The sequence below is a fragment of the Micropterus dolomieu genome, linkage group LG06 (genome assembly GCF_021292245.1).
Source record: "Micropterus dolomieu isolate WLL.071019.BEF.003 ecotype Adirondacks linkage group LG06, ASM2129224v1, whole genome shotgun sequence".
NCBI classification, from domain to species: Eukaryota; Metazoa; Chordata; class Actinopteri; order Centrarchiformes; family Centrarchidae; genus Micropterus; species Micropterus dolomieu.
This window is the reverse complement of record NC_060155.1, coordinates 23,510,724-23,529,313: the sequence shown is the minus strand read 5'-3', so window position 1 is coordinate 23,529,313 and position 18,590 is coordinate 23,510,724. Positions and strand designations below refer to the sequence as shown.

The window sequence follows — 18,590 nt, the reverse complement described above, 5'->3', positions numbered from 1 at the left end:
TTTAAAAGGGGGAATTGCGCCCTCTAATGCACATGTTTCACATACATTTAAACAGTAATATGTCAGGTGAGGTATATAACCTACTGTACATCCATGCCTTACATTGAACTTGGATTATTTTGTCTTGCTTGCTTTCTGCTGTCTTTAAGAGGAAAAAAATCTGTTCTCTACCTTTGTGAAGACCGTGATTGTCTGGTTTCCAGATCATGACTGCAGGCTACATTGTGCCAGTGGTGGAGAAACTATTCAGATCCTTTTATATAGTATATCATTAGATTATTATTTGTGTATTAATATGCAAGCAACATTTTACTGTTGTAGTTGGTATAGGCTTGCCACTAATGAATATTTTATTGATGATTATTTTCATTATGCATTACGCATGTTTTGTCCAACCAATATGATTAAAAATAAATGAAAAGGGAATAAAATAATTAAATGGAAAAGAAGCAGATTCTCACATTTGAGAATCTGGAACCATAAAATGTTTGGCATTTTCTTACAAAAAGTAGCTAAAGCTATCAAGTAAGTAGTTCAATAAAAAGTACATACATTTCCTCTGAATTGGAGTGGAGTAGTTTTAAGTAGCATGAAAAGAAAATGCTCAAGTACAAGTACTTCAAAAACATTACTTAAGTAAAGTACTTTTTGCACAGTTACGTCCCACCACCGCCAATTGTCGATTGACAGATGTGCTCATTGGCATGCATGTGGTAGCCCTCATGTTTGTCGTAATGGCACCTCTAGATTTCACATTAGATAGGGTGGCTGCTGTGGGCATGATACTTATTAACAGCTATGTGTGCACATGCATAAGACAAATGTATAGATACATACACAGAGAAATTGTTGAAGACTTGTAACCAGCCTTATGTGTACACATACTGTAGCTCGACTGCTGTTCTGGCTACGGCTGAGGAAAGATATCTGGCCTCCTCCATTCCCCTTGTCCTCTCGGTTGATGCCACAAGAGAGGGGAGCTTTGATTGTCTTGGCAGAGAGCAGAGATCAATGACATGTGACTGTGAGGGATCATGGACACACAAATACCTACGAGCATGTATACATGCTGTGTTTACGGCAAAAAGCCAGTACACCAGTTACAACATATTTTGTTGCGTAAAATTCCTTTAAACATGGCTGAGCAAGATTTAGTTTTTCCAAATTGGTTTTTAATATGGATACGGAAAGTACAGCTCACAACAAACAGACAGACATTTGATAGATATATATATATAGTAACTTAGAGTTTTAGTAACTGAGAAAGTGTTACAGATATTACTTTTGGACTACAACAACAATCATAATATTCACCAAGCTGAAGGTCAAAGGTCACACACAAAACCATGTCCTCACTGGGTTCACAAACACTGCAGCTGTGCTTCTGGTTTGACAGGACAATATAGTGAAAAGTAAACCACAATGACATGAGTGAGTAGTTTATCTGAACCACAAGATGGGGGACAAAACACTTAATATTCTCCACATAAACACATTCACTTTGCTGGCCTTGCTTACTCTTGCAAAAACAAAGTTAGGTAAATTAGGAAGCAAAACTTTGTTTTTAGGAAATTAAAAACAATTAGGAAGCAAAACTTTGTTTTGCTTCCTAATTATAATCAGTTCCCTCTTTAACTGAAGGGAAGAATCTTTTAGATATGAAACAGACCTAGGTCAGGAAGCATTTGCGGAGAACTCTTCTTTTGGTTAGCATGGGCCTCCTTTGGTGCCAGTTTAATCAGATTTGATACATGGCACAACACAGCTGATTCTATCAAATTGGTTGGAATGTGGTAAACCTTACCTATTTGGGCTTTGTAAGTAAAAACTAAAAATTATAACTATTTGACCCAGGTCTGATATGAAACACTGATACAACAGGGATATTCTTTGTTAGAATGTGCATCAAACTATTAACAACTTCAGCCAGACAAAGGTAGTGTCACTTTTTATTCAATCCAGCAAAACTGGACTCACTTTGTTACTTCTTGAATATTCTCACCCTTATTTGTACAATAGCGGTCTCTTTTTTTTTTTTTTTTTTTAAAAACACAAGACCAAGCTGATTGACTCACAACTTACACATACAAACATTTTACTCTATCAAACTGACAAGCTACTTGAAATGTGTTAAGGAAGCAGTACTACGCAAATGCCCATACAGTTCCACCAAAAGGTAAACATTGATTGCAAACACCAGAATATTATCCAACCAGTCACGCTGACTCAAGTTATGACCCTTCGCTAGATTCTTCCCCAGCTTCGTTAGGGGTTCTTGGATCCATCTGAGATCGATCTGATTTTGCAGACTGGGCTGACTCACTCTCTCCTTGGCTGCCAGCGATTGGGTCATCAATTGGCTCGTTACTGGTGTTGAGGAAGGCTTGGTACTGGTTCCAGAAGCCTGCTGAGCTCCTGGTGGCAGGAATGTTCAAGGAAGTCAAAGATGTAGAAGGAGGAAGTTGGTCAGTGGAAGAACGACTAGTCCGGGCTGGTGGACGTGTTGTTTTGGTAACCACACCATGGTGCTTCATGTGCCCCTGGAAACAAAGAGTTAGAGTTAGTTATACCTAGCCTATCAAGCATACCCAATATAATGTGGCGTAGAGTAAAATCCACGGGTAGTTTAGTCCGACATTTGAGTGGAGCATGCAGCTTTTCTTTTTATGGTGCACAAGGATAGATTTGTATGGACTAATACTTCAACACAGTGCCAATTTCCATGATGAAGATGGTTATTGTAAAGAAATATTAGTGCTTTGCAAGATATAAATTTAAACCTCCTGAAAAAGCTTTGCACAACAACAAATCCTCTGCCAACATATCCCTACATCAATAGTTCTTTTTATATATAAAAAAATTTTTTCTTCACCTTCAGTCCACTGCGACTTGCATACTCTTTTCCACATTCAGCACAGCAATAGGTCTTCTTCTCAGGACGAGACATTGGAGATGGGAGGGTTGGGGCAAGGCTGATGGGGACAGAAGCATCCAGTGCTTCACTTGGAGCCAATCCACTAATCTTCACATCTTCCACCCGGTTCTCCCTCCCATATAAACCAAAATGAAAGCTCTGACGTGTCTCCCTTACAAATGTGGCAGCTCTCTGTGATGCACCCCTAACTTCAGCACCAATAGTGTCAGCATTCTCCAGAGTTGACATACTTTTGGGGTCCTTGTCAGGCACAGTCACTTGATCTTGCTTTGGTGTTGCTGGTGGGGCAGACTGATCTTTGTCTTCTTCCATGGGTTCTGGTGATTGGGTCCTTGGGGAGACAGAGTCTGATTCCAGGGTTGGTGCTGCATCAACATTAAGAACATCTTGACTCAGTATGGGGTTCGGGGAAGTAATGGGACAGTTGTAAGGAAAGGGGGCACCAAGGGCAGGTGTGCTTTGTAAGTCCTCCAGGTTTGATCTGGAGCCAAGGAAGGCATCAGCGGACATAGATGCTTCATCCTCTCCACAGTCCACTACCATAGCATCAGAGGACACTGTGGTTTTAGTAACAGTGGATGAAATTGGTGAAGAAGTGGATTTAGGAAGGTGGATATTGACAGTGGCTTGTTGTTCAACTTTGTTGTCTTCGCCAACTGAGGAAGCTTGATCTGTCTGCTGGGAGGCTGGCAAGGGGGCACTGACACAAAGGACAGGGGGGTCTACACTGCTTGGTGGTGGAGTTTGTGTGGTGGGACTCATGAAGGGGTCAGGGCTAAGGTCAGAGGGAGGGATGAGTTCTGGGCTGGAGGACCCAGACTTGCTGGGAGTTTTGGTGAATTCAACTGATTTCGTACTGCCAGAGACCGAGCCAGCTGTTGGAGTTTGAAATTGTGAGCTCGGTGCTGGGCTCTTAGAGTGGCCTGCTAGAGGAGGTGTTTTAATAGAGGCAGTATTAGGGTCGGTGGACTGAGATTGAGACAAGGGTGTGACATTAGATTCAGCTGGTATCTCATGTGCAGAATCCTCTGTGCCATCTGTGGGCAACTGTCCACCAAGGTGCATACGGATGTGGTGCTGGAGCACTAGGGCATTAGTAAATTTACGCTGGCACAGTGGGCAAGAATTCTGGACACGTGCATTGGGTGGTCGGGCATGATGGGTGGCCAGATGTGACCGCAGGCTGCCTTTGGTAGAGAAGGATCTGCCACATATCTTACACGGAAAAGGGCGTTCTCCAAGGTGTGTAGCCTGGTGCAGACGCAGTGCTCTGGGACAGCTCAGCACCCGGAGACACACCCCACACTGATTGGTTGTCAGGTTGCCAGCTGGACCTGTAATGCTTAGTGATGGTAGCAGCCCCCCTGCCATGGCTCTAGCTCCATTGGCACTCATGCCTAGGGCAGCAACCATCTCACGGGTGAAGTCTGAAACAGATGTAGAGACAAGAGTCGAAGATGGTGGGGACGCCATGACATATGTGGTAGAGGTGCTGGCATTTGTGAAACGACTGTTGGCTGGACTTGCTGAAGAAGTAGTGGTACTGCTAGACAACATCTCCAGCATAGAGGAAGAAGTCCATGGAGAAGAAGAGCGGGGAGGCGCCTTCTCTAACTTCTCCACCAGCCTCTGCAGCTTGGAGGTTTCAGATGTAGGAGTGGAGCTAGCCATGGAGGAAGGCAGGGATGGTGGAGTGGTGGCAGGTGCACCTGGGACTTTAGGAAAGGAAGAGAAAGGGAATGAAAGCTGAGAACGAGAAGAAGAAGCAAGTTGATGGGAGCCTGGAGTAGAGGGTAGCGGGGTGCGTAGCAAGCCTAATGCTGGATGGTTGTAGAGGGAAGAGTGTGCAGCAGGGGTAGTGGAAGAAGTGGAGACAGATGGGAAAAGGAGCTTAGGCAGGTGGGCTAGCTGGGAGTAGGCTGCAGAAGAAAGCATTGGGGCATGAGGGGGAGTGTTCTCATCAAAGTGCTGCTGCTTGGCACCCTTGAATAACTCTGTGATGGTGGAAGATGAAGACAAGGAAGGGTTGGAGAGGAGAGAGGTAGCCAGAGAAGAGGTGGAGGCTGAAGAGGAGGATGACGAGTGGGATGAGCCAGAGGTGATAGAGGCTGCAGCGGCTACAGCTGCAGCCCTATTGAGCTGTAGGAGAGAGTGGGAAATCAAAGCCAGATCCACACTAGGGGCCAGGGGTAGCGTAGAAGGGGTAGAGGGCCCCAGAGAAAAGCCAGTGCTGGAACCACCGACCTCCAAATGATCTCCACATGTTTCATCCTCAGGTCTGCTTTTTGGCTTCTTCTGCATCATATTCATGCCACTCATGCTGCTGCCACTGCTCATGGTCTGTCCCATATCTGATCCCCCAGTGGCCCCTAATGCCACCCCAAACAAAGAAGGAGGCAGGAGTGACAGTGAGAGCTCTGGGTTTTGCTCACGATGGCGTAAGAAGTGTACCTTGAGGTTGCCTCGTGTGGTGAAGCGGCTGAGGCACACTGGACACTGGTAGGGTCGTTCCCCTGTGTGGGAGCGTAGATGTATCTGTAGGGAAGAGTCACTGCTGAACATTTTTCCACAAAAGCGGCAGGCATGTTGGAGGCGGCCAGCAGTGGTGGAGCTGGAGGCAGAGGAAGAGTCTGCTACTCCAGAGACAGATTGCAGAGCATGTTGGGTGTTTGGGACCATAGATATGGATGTGGGGAGGGATGAGTTTAGGAAGGACCGGCCACTGTGCCCACTCACTGAAGTAGTATTTGGAGATTTCTCATGAAGATAACGGTTGGGCAGAGCTAAAGACAGGGCTAGCGGATATGTGGAGGAAGCCATGGAGATGGCCGCAGAGGAAGAGGTGGAGGGAGCTGAGGATCGGGAACTCACCCTCAGATAACCATGAGCCCCTGCAGTCCCTCCTGTCCCTTCGATCTGGGGATTGTGGGGTTGCAGGATTTGAGACAAGGAACTGCTTGGCTTTGTGGGTTTGTTGGCTGCCTGAGAAGGGAGCAGGGAGGAGAAACATGCCAGGAGAGGAGCCACTGAGGTGGAAGGCTGAGGTGTAGTTGGCTGAGTAGTTGGGCTGGCTGCCCTTTTGCTGCCTTCCAAACAGAGCTGAGGCAGAGGAGAGAGGATGTGCTGGGAAGGTGTGTCTATGGTATAGGAGGCTCCACCGAGGCGTAGCACCTGTCTACAGATCTCTTCTGTTATCTGCATCTGGTGGATCTGCCTTTGCTGCAGCACCCGCAGCTCCTCCAGGATCAGGGCAATGCTCAGTTGGGCCCTAGAGGGTGCAGCTGAGGCAGATGTCACTCCTGGGCTGGGAGTTGGAGTAACAGGACTTGGGGGGCCCTCAGGCACACGGCTAGGGCTTCCAGGATGAGGTGGAGGACATAAGGAGGCAGAGGATGATGAGGAGGAAGAAGAGGTGGTGGTAGTGGCCGACAGCCCTAACTTGGGAGAGGCCATGTGTGCGCTTCGGGAAGGATGGATGAGGGCACTTGTAGAAGATGTAGGATTGCAGTCAGACGTTGACTGTTGAAGGGCAGGTAGATGTTGTGTTTGGGAAGAGAGAGAAGAATAAGGGAAGTCAGGAGAGAGGGAAGCCTGTGGGTCTTTGAGGGGCTGGTGGGAGGGCTGGCTCGATGAGGAGGATAGCGGTGGACCCTCAGTGGGTAGTGAAGGGGTCTGAGAGCCCTTGAGAGATGAACGGAGCGCGAGGGGCAGCTGGGAGCTTTGAAGAGAGGAGGATTGAGAGCACAAGGGAGAATCCAGGATAAATGGAAAGGATTGTGACTTCACTGCCAAGTTGTCATCTAGGGAAATTGAAAGAAGAAAATCTAAATGTTATTTTATTATCGTTATTGGTAACAAAATAATCACTACACTACTTAATGGTTTACAATAGTTTATAACATAGCTTAAGCTAAATAAAATTAAATAAAGTAAAAATCCATGTTTTAACTTATAAAACAACCAACACTGAAAAGTACAGAATGTTAGTTGGCTACTTACTGTCTAGGAAATGGAAGAATTCAGTTATCTAAAAGGTGACTTTAAACCTCTGTGTTTAATTTCCACTACCTTATCATCCACCACTGCTTTCTTTTCATCATTATCCTGTCTATCCTCATCAACAGCAGCCTCCCCACTGCTGTTGCCACACACACACACACAAATAAATACACACACACACACACACACACACACACACACACACAGATTCCACTGATCTGCAAGAATACACTGCTCACCCGTCGAGCAGCCTACCTTGTTTCCAGGGCAACACGAACAAGACAATGGACTTTACCTCACCCCCCCATAAAAAGAAGCCACATTCACACACTAAGACCCTCTTCCATCCATGCCTCTCTCTCTCTTCCTTTCTTCCTCCATTCAATCTGTCTTTCTTTCATCTCCTTAAGAGCCCTTCCCCCAGCAGCCCAACTGGGGTTCTAAGGGTTAGATCCTGGTTGGGTACTGGACGCTGTAGTAGGTGCCTGATTGGCTGGCAGACTTGACCTTAACACTCTGAGGTCGCATTCCTGATACAGTTTAGGGCCAGGCGGAGGAAGAGAGGTGGCGTGCAAAGAAAACAAACAGCCCTGCAGACAGACATGATGACTCACAGACCATTAACAAGCTAACTTAGGCCAGAAATGCCCAGAGGGACAGAGGTGAAAGCACATTCACACAGCATACCTGTCAATGCAAAGACACAAAAAAGGTGAACACTTTGTATGCACGGGGTTGCTCATGCACACGCAAACACATACAGAACTTAGTGTCTTTTGCTTGAGAGCTACAATTTTATGACACAATGTGGGCCCTATTCCTGTAACTGGAGTGGACAGACAGACAAATACACACACTTGCCTGCAACCACACACAAGCTGTCACATACACACTTCTTCATGGGTATGTTCATGCTTCAGTGCCCAGCAACAAAGCTTAAAGGAGACAATGGGGTCTAATGCTATTGCAGTTAGAACACCTTATACAGTGCTTCACAAAGTTTCCTTTTCCTTGACCTTCTCATCTCCACACCTGTATCTTGCTTTTTGTTCACATTTTATATGTTCTTTTTCACAGATGTTTTTCTGGGGATTTACTGAACATCCCCTTATTCTGGGTGGCCTGTGTCTTTGAACCTGGCAGTGATGAGGAGTGAAGACATTTGGGTTTTACAGGGCAAATAAAGCAGGTAATGGCTGCAAAGAGAATGAATTAAATACTCTCTAGGCCGATAATTCCTGCAACAATTTTCCAGTGTAACATGCACCTAAATATGTCTACCTTTCAAATGAAAGTTTAAGAGATTGAACTGTGTAATTATTCTGGTAAGAAACCATTTAAAGTACTTAAACATAATTTTAAAAAGTCACAAAAGCCCCTTAACTCCATAATAAAATTTCTGTTCAAAGCCCAAAACTGCTATTTATATGAGGTTGGACATTCCCATGTCAAACGTTACCTGCGTTAGAATGACAAAATGATAACATAATATAATAACATGGAACCATAAAGTGACACAATCTTTGCATGTTGAGGAAAAGTTACTTTTTTTAAGTCTAAACTTCCCAACCAATGTTAATCAAATCTTACTAAATAACCAGTATTGATTTGATAGTCCATTTCTCACCATGCTCAAGTATCCGACAGGCACCGAGGGTCAGGCTCATAAGTTGCTGGGGTCGTTTCTGTTTCCGACGGGACATGCTTCTGCAGGATGGGACCGACGCAGGGGCGCATTGGCCAACACACAACTTTTATTCTGTCTCCCTGCACACTGAAAAAAGTAGGTATCTAAATTACTTAAGGGAAAAGAGAAAAACTAAAGTATCATCTCCAAAAATGTGACAATGGATGGTCCGGGTTGATAAGTCTAAATAAAGCGTGTCCACGTTGGTGGCATTGTGGTGCAGAGAAAGAAAAACAGAACTAAAGTGCCATGTGACAGCTTCTCTAGACAAGTCTTCCTTTTCTCAAAACTCACCGTTGGCCCTCCTTCATTCCGCGCGCGCGCGCACACACACACAGCTCACTTGTTCATCCACTACTTTGCATTCAAATGGCGAGTGTACACCCCTTCTTTTGAGCCAAGAGTCCACTGCCTCCCTTTAGTAAACCCTCCTACACTGGCGCTCAAGTTAATCACATAATGGCCCTTGCCTGGGCTTTCGATTACTGATAGGCCTGTGAGTCTATAAAATTTAGTCTAAATCTAACCGTGTGTGGAAACTGTGTGCACAGGTGGGTGCAAAAGCCAACGCTGGCGCCAAAATATTTCGAGGTTGTTTTTTTTTTGTAGCCTGCATCATCTTTTTTTACATTAAACCAAACCTACTGTGTCACAGGCAGGCCATCTTGTCGCACACTGTATTCAAGGTGTGTGGTAGCCTATGTGTATGAGATTTCACGGTGCCCACGCCGCCTCTCCAACAGGCTCCTGTGTGAGCTCAGTAAACAGAGCGGCTGAAATGAGGCGGAATTTGCAACAATGGCGTTGAGGGAGCACAGCTGAGTGAACATCACCCTCTCAGAGCCTCTCCAACACATAAGGCCACTGACTGTAGGCACAATGCTCCCTTTTCACCCTCATCCCGACTGCTGACCACGTGGAGAGAGGTAATGAAAGAAATACACAGCCAGTGTGAGGAGGAAAATAATTTTTCACCCGAGCCCTGTGACACCCACCTCAACACCCCCACCGCCTCTCTGTCTCTCTCAGGCTTGGATAGAATAATAAAATGCATCCGATGTTTGATAGCCTACAAAGTCTGAATGTTTTAGTTCCTCACAAGGCAATTGTGAAATCAAGTAGCCTAATGATTTGTGTCTCAGTGATTTAAAATAGCCATGGCTTTCGTTTGTTAGACAGTGGGCGTCCTATTAATTTAATACAAACTAAAAGACTGTTTAACACCGGACTTAGCCTTTGTAATTTCTGAAGTGGGCCTAAGGACACTTTTCGATGCAAAGCCAGCAGTGATTTCTGAACAATGGGCTATAAAATGATTAAAAAGAATATAATTAGGCTATAAACATTTGAGTCACTGCCAGCCTAATCGATAATATTTTGTCAGAGAGAAAGAAGTGATAACTCAAAATAGTTTTGAAACAGAGAAAATCATTGCTTTTTTAACCAGAACTCTATTGTGCTACGATCGCATTCGTATTTTTCGTGCCATCTTGCCAATATGTTCGCGTAAACGACGGTCGGACGTGTTAACACCAATGTTTAGAAACAAGCGCAAAATAAGGCGGTGAGATGCGCGTCCCCGCTACTGTACGGCGACCTGTTGCACGCCACGCGCGCTCCCACATCATAACAAGTTATGATTCATAAAATATTATGACTTCTACAAAAAATACAGTCCCGGATGTGCATTTCCCCCACAGGCCGCTCGTCGCCGACACAATCCCTTTAAATATAACACAAAACTACTTACCATGTTTGAAACGATGATTTTTGGCAGCGATATTGTGGAATGACAAGGGGGGAAAAAACTCAGGAGCTTATGTTGGGCAAGATCGGCTCCGTCTCTCAGCCGGGACACTGGCGCAGCATTTCCCTATTCACTCCCAGGGATGCGCAGTCGGACAGCCGCATTTTTTTCAATTATTTATCTCCGTCGCAAATCGCGTTTTTTTCTCTTATGACAAAGGGTTATTATCCCTGAATGTATTTAGGCTACTCCTAGTCCACTGGAAAGAGGAGAAGCGGGGCAGTGCAGATAGCTGTAGGCTAGTCGCTACAGGGGGAGGATTATTTTTCTTGGCCGTGCGTGCTGCTCTTCCTCCTTTCTTTGTATTGTCGGGGCCTGCTCCTGTCAGGCCTGTCTGCGCTCTCTGCGGTACTGTCTGTCTTTCTGGTTAGCAAGCTAGCTGTCTGTCTCCCTGTCTCTTATAATTAATGGCCCTCGCCGCCAGACGGTCCTCTGGGAAACAGTGACCACGGTTACCTCCACATTGGCTCTCAGTGTGCATCTCACATAGGAGTGCAGGCCCGGGCACAGACACCTCTAATGCAGGGCTGATCAACAGTCAGAGGGTGATTTAAGATTGCACAGGTGTGCATGATTAGTTCCCCTGTCATAAAAAAACGTTAATGTTCATATTTTCATTAAAAAATCACATTTAGTCTCAGTGATAACATCATTTGTTTTAAATGTTGGATTATTGCTACTGCACTTGTTATCCTGCAATGGGTTCTCCTTACTATCTTTATAGGGCTATTCTGGGTCTTTACTCACAATGTAGGAAGAACACATCATCTGAAAGCCAAAATGACCTTGTTGGCAGTCAATGCAGGCATTTCCACACTCTCTTGGACCCCATTCACCATCATATTATGGTAATTTGGAGACAATATACCGAAATACATAGAAATGAATACAACTAATTATACTTGTGCATGGTGTTCATAGTCCTGTGAATAGTTAGCCTTCCACTTGAATGTCTTAACATCGATGGTTTGTTATGGTGATAAACAACTATCTAATGGCTCAAGTGGGTTCTTACATTGTAAATGGTTATATCACAAATGGTCTCTCTTCAAAGTAGGCTACATGCGTGCGTAGAGCATAGTTTGACATGTTTTGAGTATAGATTGGATTACCTAGTGTTGACAATGCAAGGCTTTTTGACTTAATTCAAGTTAAATGTCACTTGTCTTAATTAACAGTTCTATCATATTTGGGGTTATGAGCTACATACTAGGGGTGTAGGCTATCTGTTACAGGGCCTCCAGTATGCTTTTAACTTTTTTGGCTTACATATTCTAACTTTATTTTCAGATAAAATACCTATCTTCAAGGTGTACACTTTTATTCACACGTTTTCTTTAACTTGCCATGTGCCATTGATATGTTCTAGACCTGCTCAATATGAAACGTGCAATGAGACAACTTCTGTTATGAATTAGCGCTATATAAATGAAAGTGAATTGATGACAATATTGCTAAAGGTGATTTATGTCCCATTTAATACAATACAAAACTATAGTCTCAGAATAATCATTAGAGCTGAAGATGAAATTAATATAAATCAGAACAGCACATATTACAGCAAGACACATTACACATGTGATATTTTCACAATGTCCAGTGTAAGCAAGAAACACTGCGGTGTGGGAATATCATTATTTTTGCAGGTATTTGGTCATAAACCTTAGGTATTGGTACAAATAAAATTTTGGAAGACCCACTGATCAACATTGTCTTGGCTACAGCACCAGTACTCAGCTGGCATGGTGGCTCAGTGTTTTGCACACTCCTAACTTGAAGACTGTAGGTTCACCACCTCTTAGAGCAAGGCTCTGTACACGTTGCTTATGTGTGGATATATAGAAACAAGAACAGCATCTAATTTCAAGTAATTTAAGACTTCAGGTAACTGGGCATCCTCATTTATTTTAAGACATCTCATCAAATGGAAATCATTTACTGCCTTATTTTCTTGTTTCAAGTAAAAGAAAACTTTAACTGAAAGTCTATCCATGATGGCATGCCATCACTACAGATGACAATTTAATCAAGCTTATTCACCCACCTCCTCTGCAGTACTGCTTGACTGTGTACAATGCTGCTAGAACACCATATGGGTCTGATTTAGAGTGTTATGTGAAGGGTAGGAGATCAGTAGCTTGCAACCTAACAGCACACGATTTAATTTGTCAGCTAATGATGGTGTTGTGGCAGGGCAAGCAGTGTAGTTAGTGAACACCTTCTTGCTTGGACAATTTTCAGCTTGACAGTATTTTTAAAATTGCCCATATATATATATATATATATATATATATATATATATGTATGGGGTTATTGGATGTGTTGTCTTATCAACTCACAACCACGTCTCACTGTAGCTGACATGTGCTATGGTTTTTGTCCTGCATCAGTAAAGCCACTAGGTGTCCCTCAAAGACAGAAATTAGAGGCATGTTGCAATTAGCATTAATTTCTATCTGCTAATATTAATACGAACATTAAAGACGTGTAGATATTGAACATATTTTATATTTTTTAAATCAGTCAATGTATTAGAGAGAAAATACAGTAAAAACAGAAAAGAAGCCAATACATTTTACAAATAATACCCGTCATCTTATGCTGAGAGGCACTTTCAGTTGGTCAGACAATGTGTGTGTGTGTGTGTGTGTGTGTGGTCGGTGGTCTGTCTTACAAAGCCAGATGTTAATTAAATGCACAAAACAAAGCCTGAAACTTTCTGAAGATCACATTACAGGTTTCCAGTTTTAAACTTGCAAACAGTTAAACTTACTCACAAACAATTCTCTATTTACACATCCAGCAGATATGGAGTTCCATTTGCAATCATTTGGTGATTTGGTCCAATGTTCACTTTCCTTTTAGAAGTGTTGGACCTCTACCAACTCCAGATAAGGTGTTTTTTAGCTGGTAAATGCTGCAGTACGCTCACCACATTAGTCGCTAGCTTTGTCTTCCCGTCGTTCGGTGTTGGGCAGGAGGTGTGCAATCAGTTTTTAGACCTTTTTTGTTAAAAACAGCCATCCGCTCCATCTAGAAACAACTGCAAAAAGAGCAGTGAGAGGGAACCAAAACAATGAAGTTGCAGGCAGTAAAACCAAAACAATGAGCTGAGTCTGCAGAGTCAGGTGATGATTATTCATTGGTTTGTCACAATAACCAACAACTTTAACATTACACATTGTCAGATCCATTGTTGATAAAAATGTTGATAGGAACCACTTTAATATAACATACTTTTACTTTACTTGGTTTCACATATGTGCAATAGTCACTATTCTGTGCACTTATTTGTGAGCTCATTTACACTGGGGTAGACGCTGAACGGTTTGGCGTGTCTAAGAAATCTGCTGAGCATATTAATAGTGGTTTGGCATGTTCCAGCTGACTTAATTTTTCCTGATCTAAGAATGGACACCTCTGGTTTGTGAAGTAATGCAAGGAACAGAGTATTCAGTCTAAGCCACAATACAACTGGTCCAGTTGCACTTGATTTTAACCTTACTTGGATAACAATGATGTGGATGACTGGGAAGCTTCACAAACAATACAAGGAGTGTGATGAAAACTCCCTCTTAGATGCAGTTCTCTTTTTAAACTACTCATTAAATTAATTATAAAGCTGTCTCTCTCTGGGAAGTGTCTGTCAGCCTGTCCTGAAACTCTTTGAGCTTCATCAGAGGTGTTTTGCAGCAGGGAAATGCTTCCACTGTGTCTCTTATGTCCCTCCTAATGAAAATATATATTAAACAGTCTGTCAAAGGGCTAAGATAGACAAGAGCACTGGTCAAAACACCAGACAAATCCCTGACTGAGTCCTCAACATCTGAGGCGTTGTCACCTTTGAGAGCGTAGTAGAGGTTTCTGAAACTGAAGGGTAAAAAGAAAACTGTGTACGTCCCCAACATCAGACTCAGAACACCCAAAACTCTCCTCATGTTCTTCGTTTCATGTCTCATGGCCATCCTCTTCTGGAGGGCTTTCCACGTGGCTGTGAAGAGACCCAGATGAATTGGGGCAGGGAGGAGGCAGATGATGGAGAATAGCAAAAATGAGAATCCGGTGGGGATCAAGAAGACATAATCCAAAGAGCAGTAGACCAGTGAAAGGATCCACATGAAAATTGAGATGAGGATTGTTAGATATATGCTTTTCTTTGTGTGGTACCACACTGGACAGGCTACCATTAAATACCTCTCTGCAGAAATCAGCAGCATGAAACCCAAATTGGAGGTGAGGCCCAAGCGGACAAAAAGTCGTGCGATGCAGCGTGCCCAGACGAAGGGGTAGAAGGTCGCATCAAAAAACCTACTCATGATAAAGACAACTGTGATCCCGATCTGAATGAGATCTGACAGGAGCAGGTTTATGACGAAGATTGGGGCTACTTTGTCCTGCTTGAGTAGACACATGAGAGCGTAGCAGGCCAGGCAGACTTCAGGTAGTCCTACGAGGAATATTATCCAGTCCACCACGATACCTATGGTACTTGTGTAATAGACAGGGTCTTTACCACAGAGGAGAGAAGTGTTTTCTTGTGTCCCAGTCATCTTGTTGGATGAAATGTAAAGTATAGACCTTGATGCTTTGGCTCTGCAGTTTTTCACAGTGATGTTTTGCTATTTCCCATTCATGGGCGTCCACTCATGGTGAGAGAGCATGACTGGCTTCGGCAGAGAGCTTGAGAAAGTGCTCATCAGATATTGTGTGTCACTTCCTGTGAACAGTCTGACACAAAAACAAACAAACACAATGCCAGCTATACACTCATATTACAAACCAAGACAATGTATCTGCATCTGTTGAGTTTCTTTAATCGAATTACTTACCTTTGCAATTTTTTATGGCATTAATCTCACCTCTGTTTCCTGTTAGAGCAGTGAAGTTATTTATCATCATTCAGTCGAGCAGTCAGAGGTTTTTTATAACTTTTGATCCACCTATTTCATGGGAAAGGCATTATGCAAACCAGGAGTGAGTCTGTTTTGTTACAACAAACAGTGGAGACATAACACCTATCTCACTGTAATAATATACAAAACAAGACAGAAAGACAGAGCAGCAGGTTGAATAGGAACCACATGTATTCATAGCTTAATTATCTAAAAAACATATCTAAAACACTAAAGAAAATACACTATTTTGCATTTTATTTTGCAAAAATAATCAAAGTTTAAACCTACACACATATGGTATATATGGTGTACACATGAACAGTGAACATAACCACATACATGCTTTCACAAATACAGCATAAAACATTTAAACTTTGGTCACAATTTATGGTAAATTTCAAACCATAGCTTTACCTACTTTACCTAGCTTAGCATAAAGACTGGGATCAGTGTTACATGTTTTATCAATTTTGTTTAATATGTACAAATACAGACTGCATACAGTCTTCACTCTAAGGTTCACACTAAGCTTAATGGTTGCTTTGCATTTATGGACAGACATGAGAGTGGTATTAATCTTCTCATCTACCTTTAGGCAACAAAGCGAAAAAGCATTTTTCCCAAAATGTCAAACTACTCCTAACTAAAGAAGATCAGTGGTGTGCGGGGACACTTTCATACTTTGGAGATTCAAAAATTTAGATGCAATGAAAATTGCCATACTTTCATTGACAGAAGAATACACCCTGTTGCTCAGCTGTAAGTTTATGAGGCACACCTAGCTAAAACTACTAATACAGTCCTGCACTAAATCCTACCTTCATGAAGGTTGTAATGATCAGTTTTTGCTGAGTGAAAGGAAAATTCAAACAGAATTATAGGCATTACTTTAGTTGCTATTGAGGCTATAGAATAAATAGGCAGGAAAAAGAAATTCCTCAAATGGTGAAATATGACGCAAATGCTTTGGTGTATGTGTATGAGTGGAGACTCACAGACACAGGGCCAGGAGCTATAAACAGATTTCTGCTGCAGCAGGCACACACAAAGACGAAATAGGAAGCTGCATATTTCATGACGGAGACTTCACTACACTGCACAGCTTATGTGTCATTAGGCTCTGTGATGGCTGAGCTAGTGAACCCAAGTGCGAGACACAGAGAGGCAGGAGACCGGAGTTATAATTTAGAAGCAACTTTATTATAGGGCTGAGGAGGAATGGCTATGAGCCAGAGCTGAGCTGAGCAAAGGGGAAGCCTGGGAGTGGAGGACTAAGCTGGTGGATGGAAAGCAGGGCAGGAGGAAGAAAAGGCCGAACGAGCTCCATGAATACAATTCAAGTCTGCATTAGCTAAGGCTCCATGTAAAAATGGGACAGAACTGGGACCATGGGTCAACAGTGTAGAGAAGACGATGGGCGGCAAGAAACATAAACACCAAATGTTTTCTATAATCAGAGATTGAAAACATACAAATAGAGCTGCTACACATATTTTCACACACAAAGGGGAAAGGCAAACGCACACCCATTTTTCCAGTTTAGAAAATTAGAGATGCTGGCCTGCCAGACGAAGTGTTTTTTACAAGACTTGCAGGCTGTTAATGATGCAGTCCAAGCATGCAAGCTCCCAAATCCATACAGAATTTTGTCACAAGTTCTTGCTAATAGCAAATGGTTTTCCATTGTTGATTTGGCTAATGCATTTTTCTCCAGTCCAATACATCAAGACTCTGGTATTGGTTCGCATTCTCTTTTAAAAGTAAAATGTAAGCAATACATTCACTAGGTTTAAACATACTTACTGCGGATCTCCTATGATCTTTAACACAGCTTTGAATGGAAAACCTGGAAGGTTCAACTTTGCCAGATGGAAGTGCACTTTTCCAATCTGTCGATGTAGTGACAAGGTGTTCACAATCAAAGCAGGCCTACAAGACAGACACACTAGCATTGTTGCAGCATTTGGCTGATAATGGTCACAAAGCTAGTCTAAGAAAATGACAATGGGTTCAACAACAAATTATTGGTGTTGAACCCATTAAATTATCATTACAAACTGATATTAAAACACAACAACAAAAAAAACTATATCAGGCCCTGATTATTGGGCTCTAGCACACATGCCCTTCCAGGCCAAAGCTGTTCTGCCGAGAGGAGCCGCTGCCTCCTTCCTTTATACCAGAAGCCCCTCCTACAAGACAAACCAAAGTTAATTGAAAATCAATTGAACACCATTATGTTACCTCAACAGTCCAAAACATTTCTGGCTACATCAATACACAATATATCAACTATAAATCAGAATCAGAATCAGCTTTGTTGCCAGGTATGTGTACACATACGAAGAATTTGACTCAGGATTATACACTGCTCATGATGTGCTTACTCATACAAAAATACCATAACACAATAACAAAATAAAATCAGACACAAACTACAGTATAGACAACACTAATATACACACTATGAACAAAACAATATAGACATATTGACAAATAGTGCAGTGATCAGAGTGCAAAGGATGCAAGAGTAAACTATTATTCTCATTATGTACATGTTGAAGGTGGATATGATATACAGGTACACATACACATACATGCATACATGCATACATGTACACATGTACACGGTGTGATGGAGCATAGTGCAAAGGATGCTGGGAGAAATAAATAAGACCTATGACCTTATGACCTGAGGTAGGTGTATTGGTATACAGTATACACAATATGACATAGTATGAACAGCACTGAAATAGAAAATGGTGAATAAATAAATAATAAGTGGAAACCAGTAAACAGGTGGCTGATTAGAGACAGAGTTACTGGGTTATTGCACAGGAATTGTTCCTGACACCGTGAGTCAGAAATCAGCTGTTCATCAGAGTGATGGCTTGTGGGAAGAAACTGCTTCTGAGTCTGTTGGTTTTGGCGTACAGTGCTCTGTAGCGCCTACCAGAGGGGAGGAGCTGGAACAGGTTGTGTCTGGGGTGAGATGGAGCTGCAGTGATGTTTCCTGCCCGTTTCCTGACTCTGGAAATGTATGTAAGTCCTGAATGGAGGGCAGGTTGGCACCCATGATCTTTTCTGCAGTCCTGACTGTCCGTTGTAGTCTGTCCTTGTCCTTTTTGGTGGCAGATCCAAACCAGACAGTGATGGAGGTGCAGAGAACAGACTGGATGATGGCTGTGTAGAACTGGATCAGCAGCTCCTTAGGCAGGTTGAGCTTCCTGAGCTGACGCAGGAAGTACATCCTCTGCTGGGCCTTCT

The 18,590-nt window shown here is 43.0% G+C and overlaps 1 protein-coding gene across 2 annotated transcripts; it reads right to left on the bottom strand.

Annotated features, from left to right (window-relative positions):
* Positions 1–1,150: 1,150 nt before the first annotated feature.
* On the bottom strand, positions 1,151–10,953 carry sall2 (spalt-like transcription factor 2). Of its 2 annotated transcripts, none has more exons than XM_046052448.1 (4): positions 10,372–10,953; positions 8,562–8,708; positions 2,873–6,735; positions 1,151–2,540 (listed from the first exon to the last, which is right to left on the bottom strand). In XM_046052448.1, exons 2-4 carry the CDS (start codon positions 8,635–8,637, stop codon positions 2,232–2,234), a joined length of 4,248 nt encoding a protein of 1,415 aa, XP_045908404.1. In that variant the 5' UTR covers positions 8,638–8,708; positions 10,372–10,953; the 3' UTR covers positions 1,151–2,231. The 2 variants fall into 2 exon arrangements, with proteins under 2 accessions (XP_045908404.1, XP_045908405.1); XM_046052449.1 differs by lacking the exon at positions 10,372–10,953 and adding an exon at positions 8,916–9,114.
* Between the last annotated feature and the right edge of the window lie 7,637 nt (positions 10,954–18,590).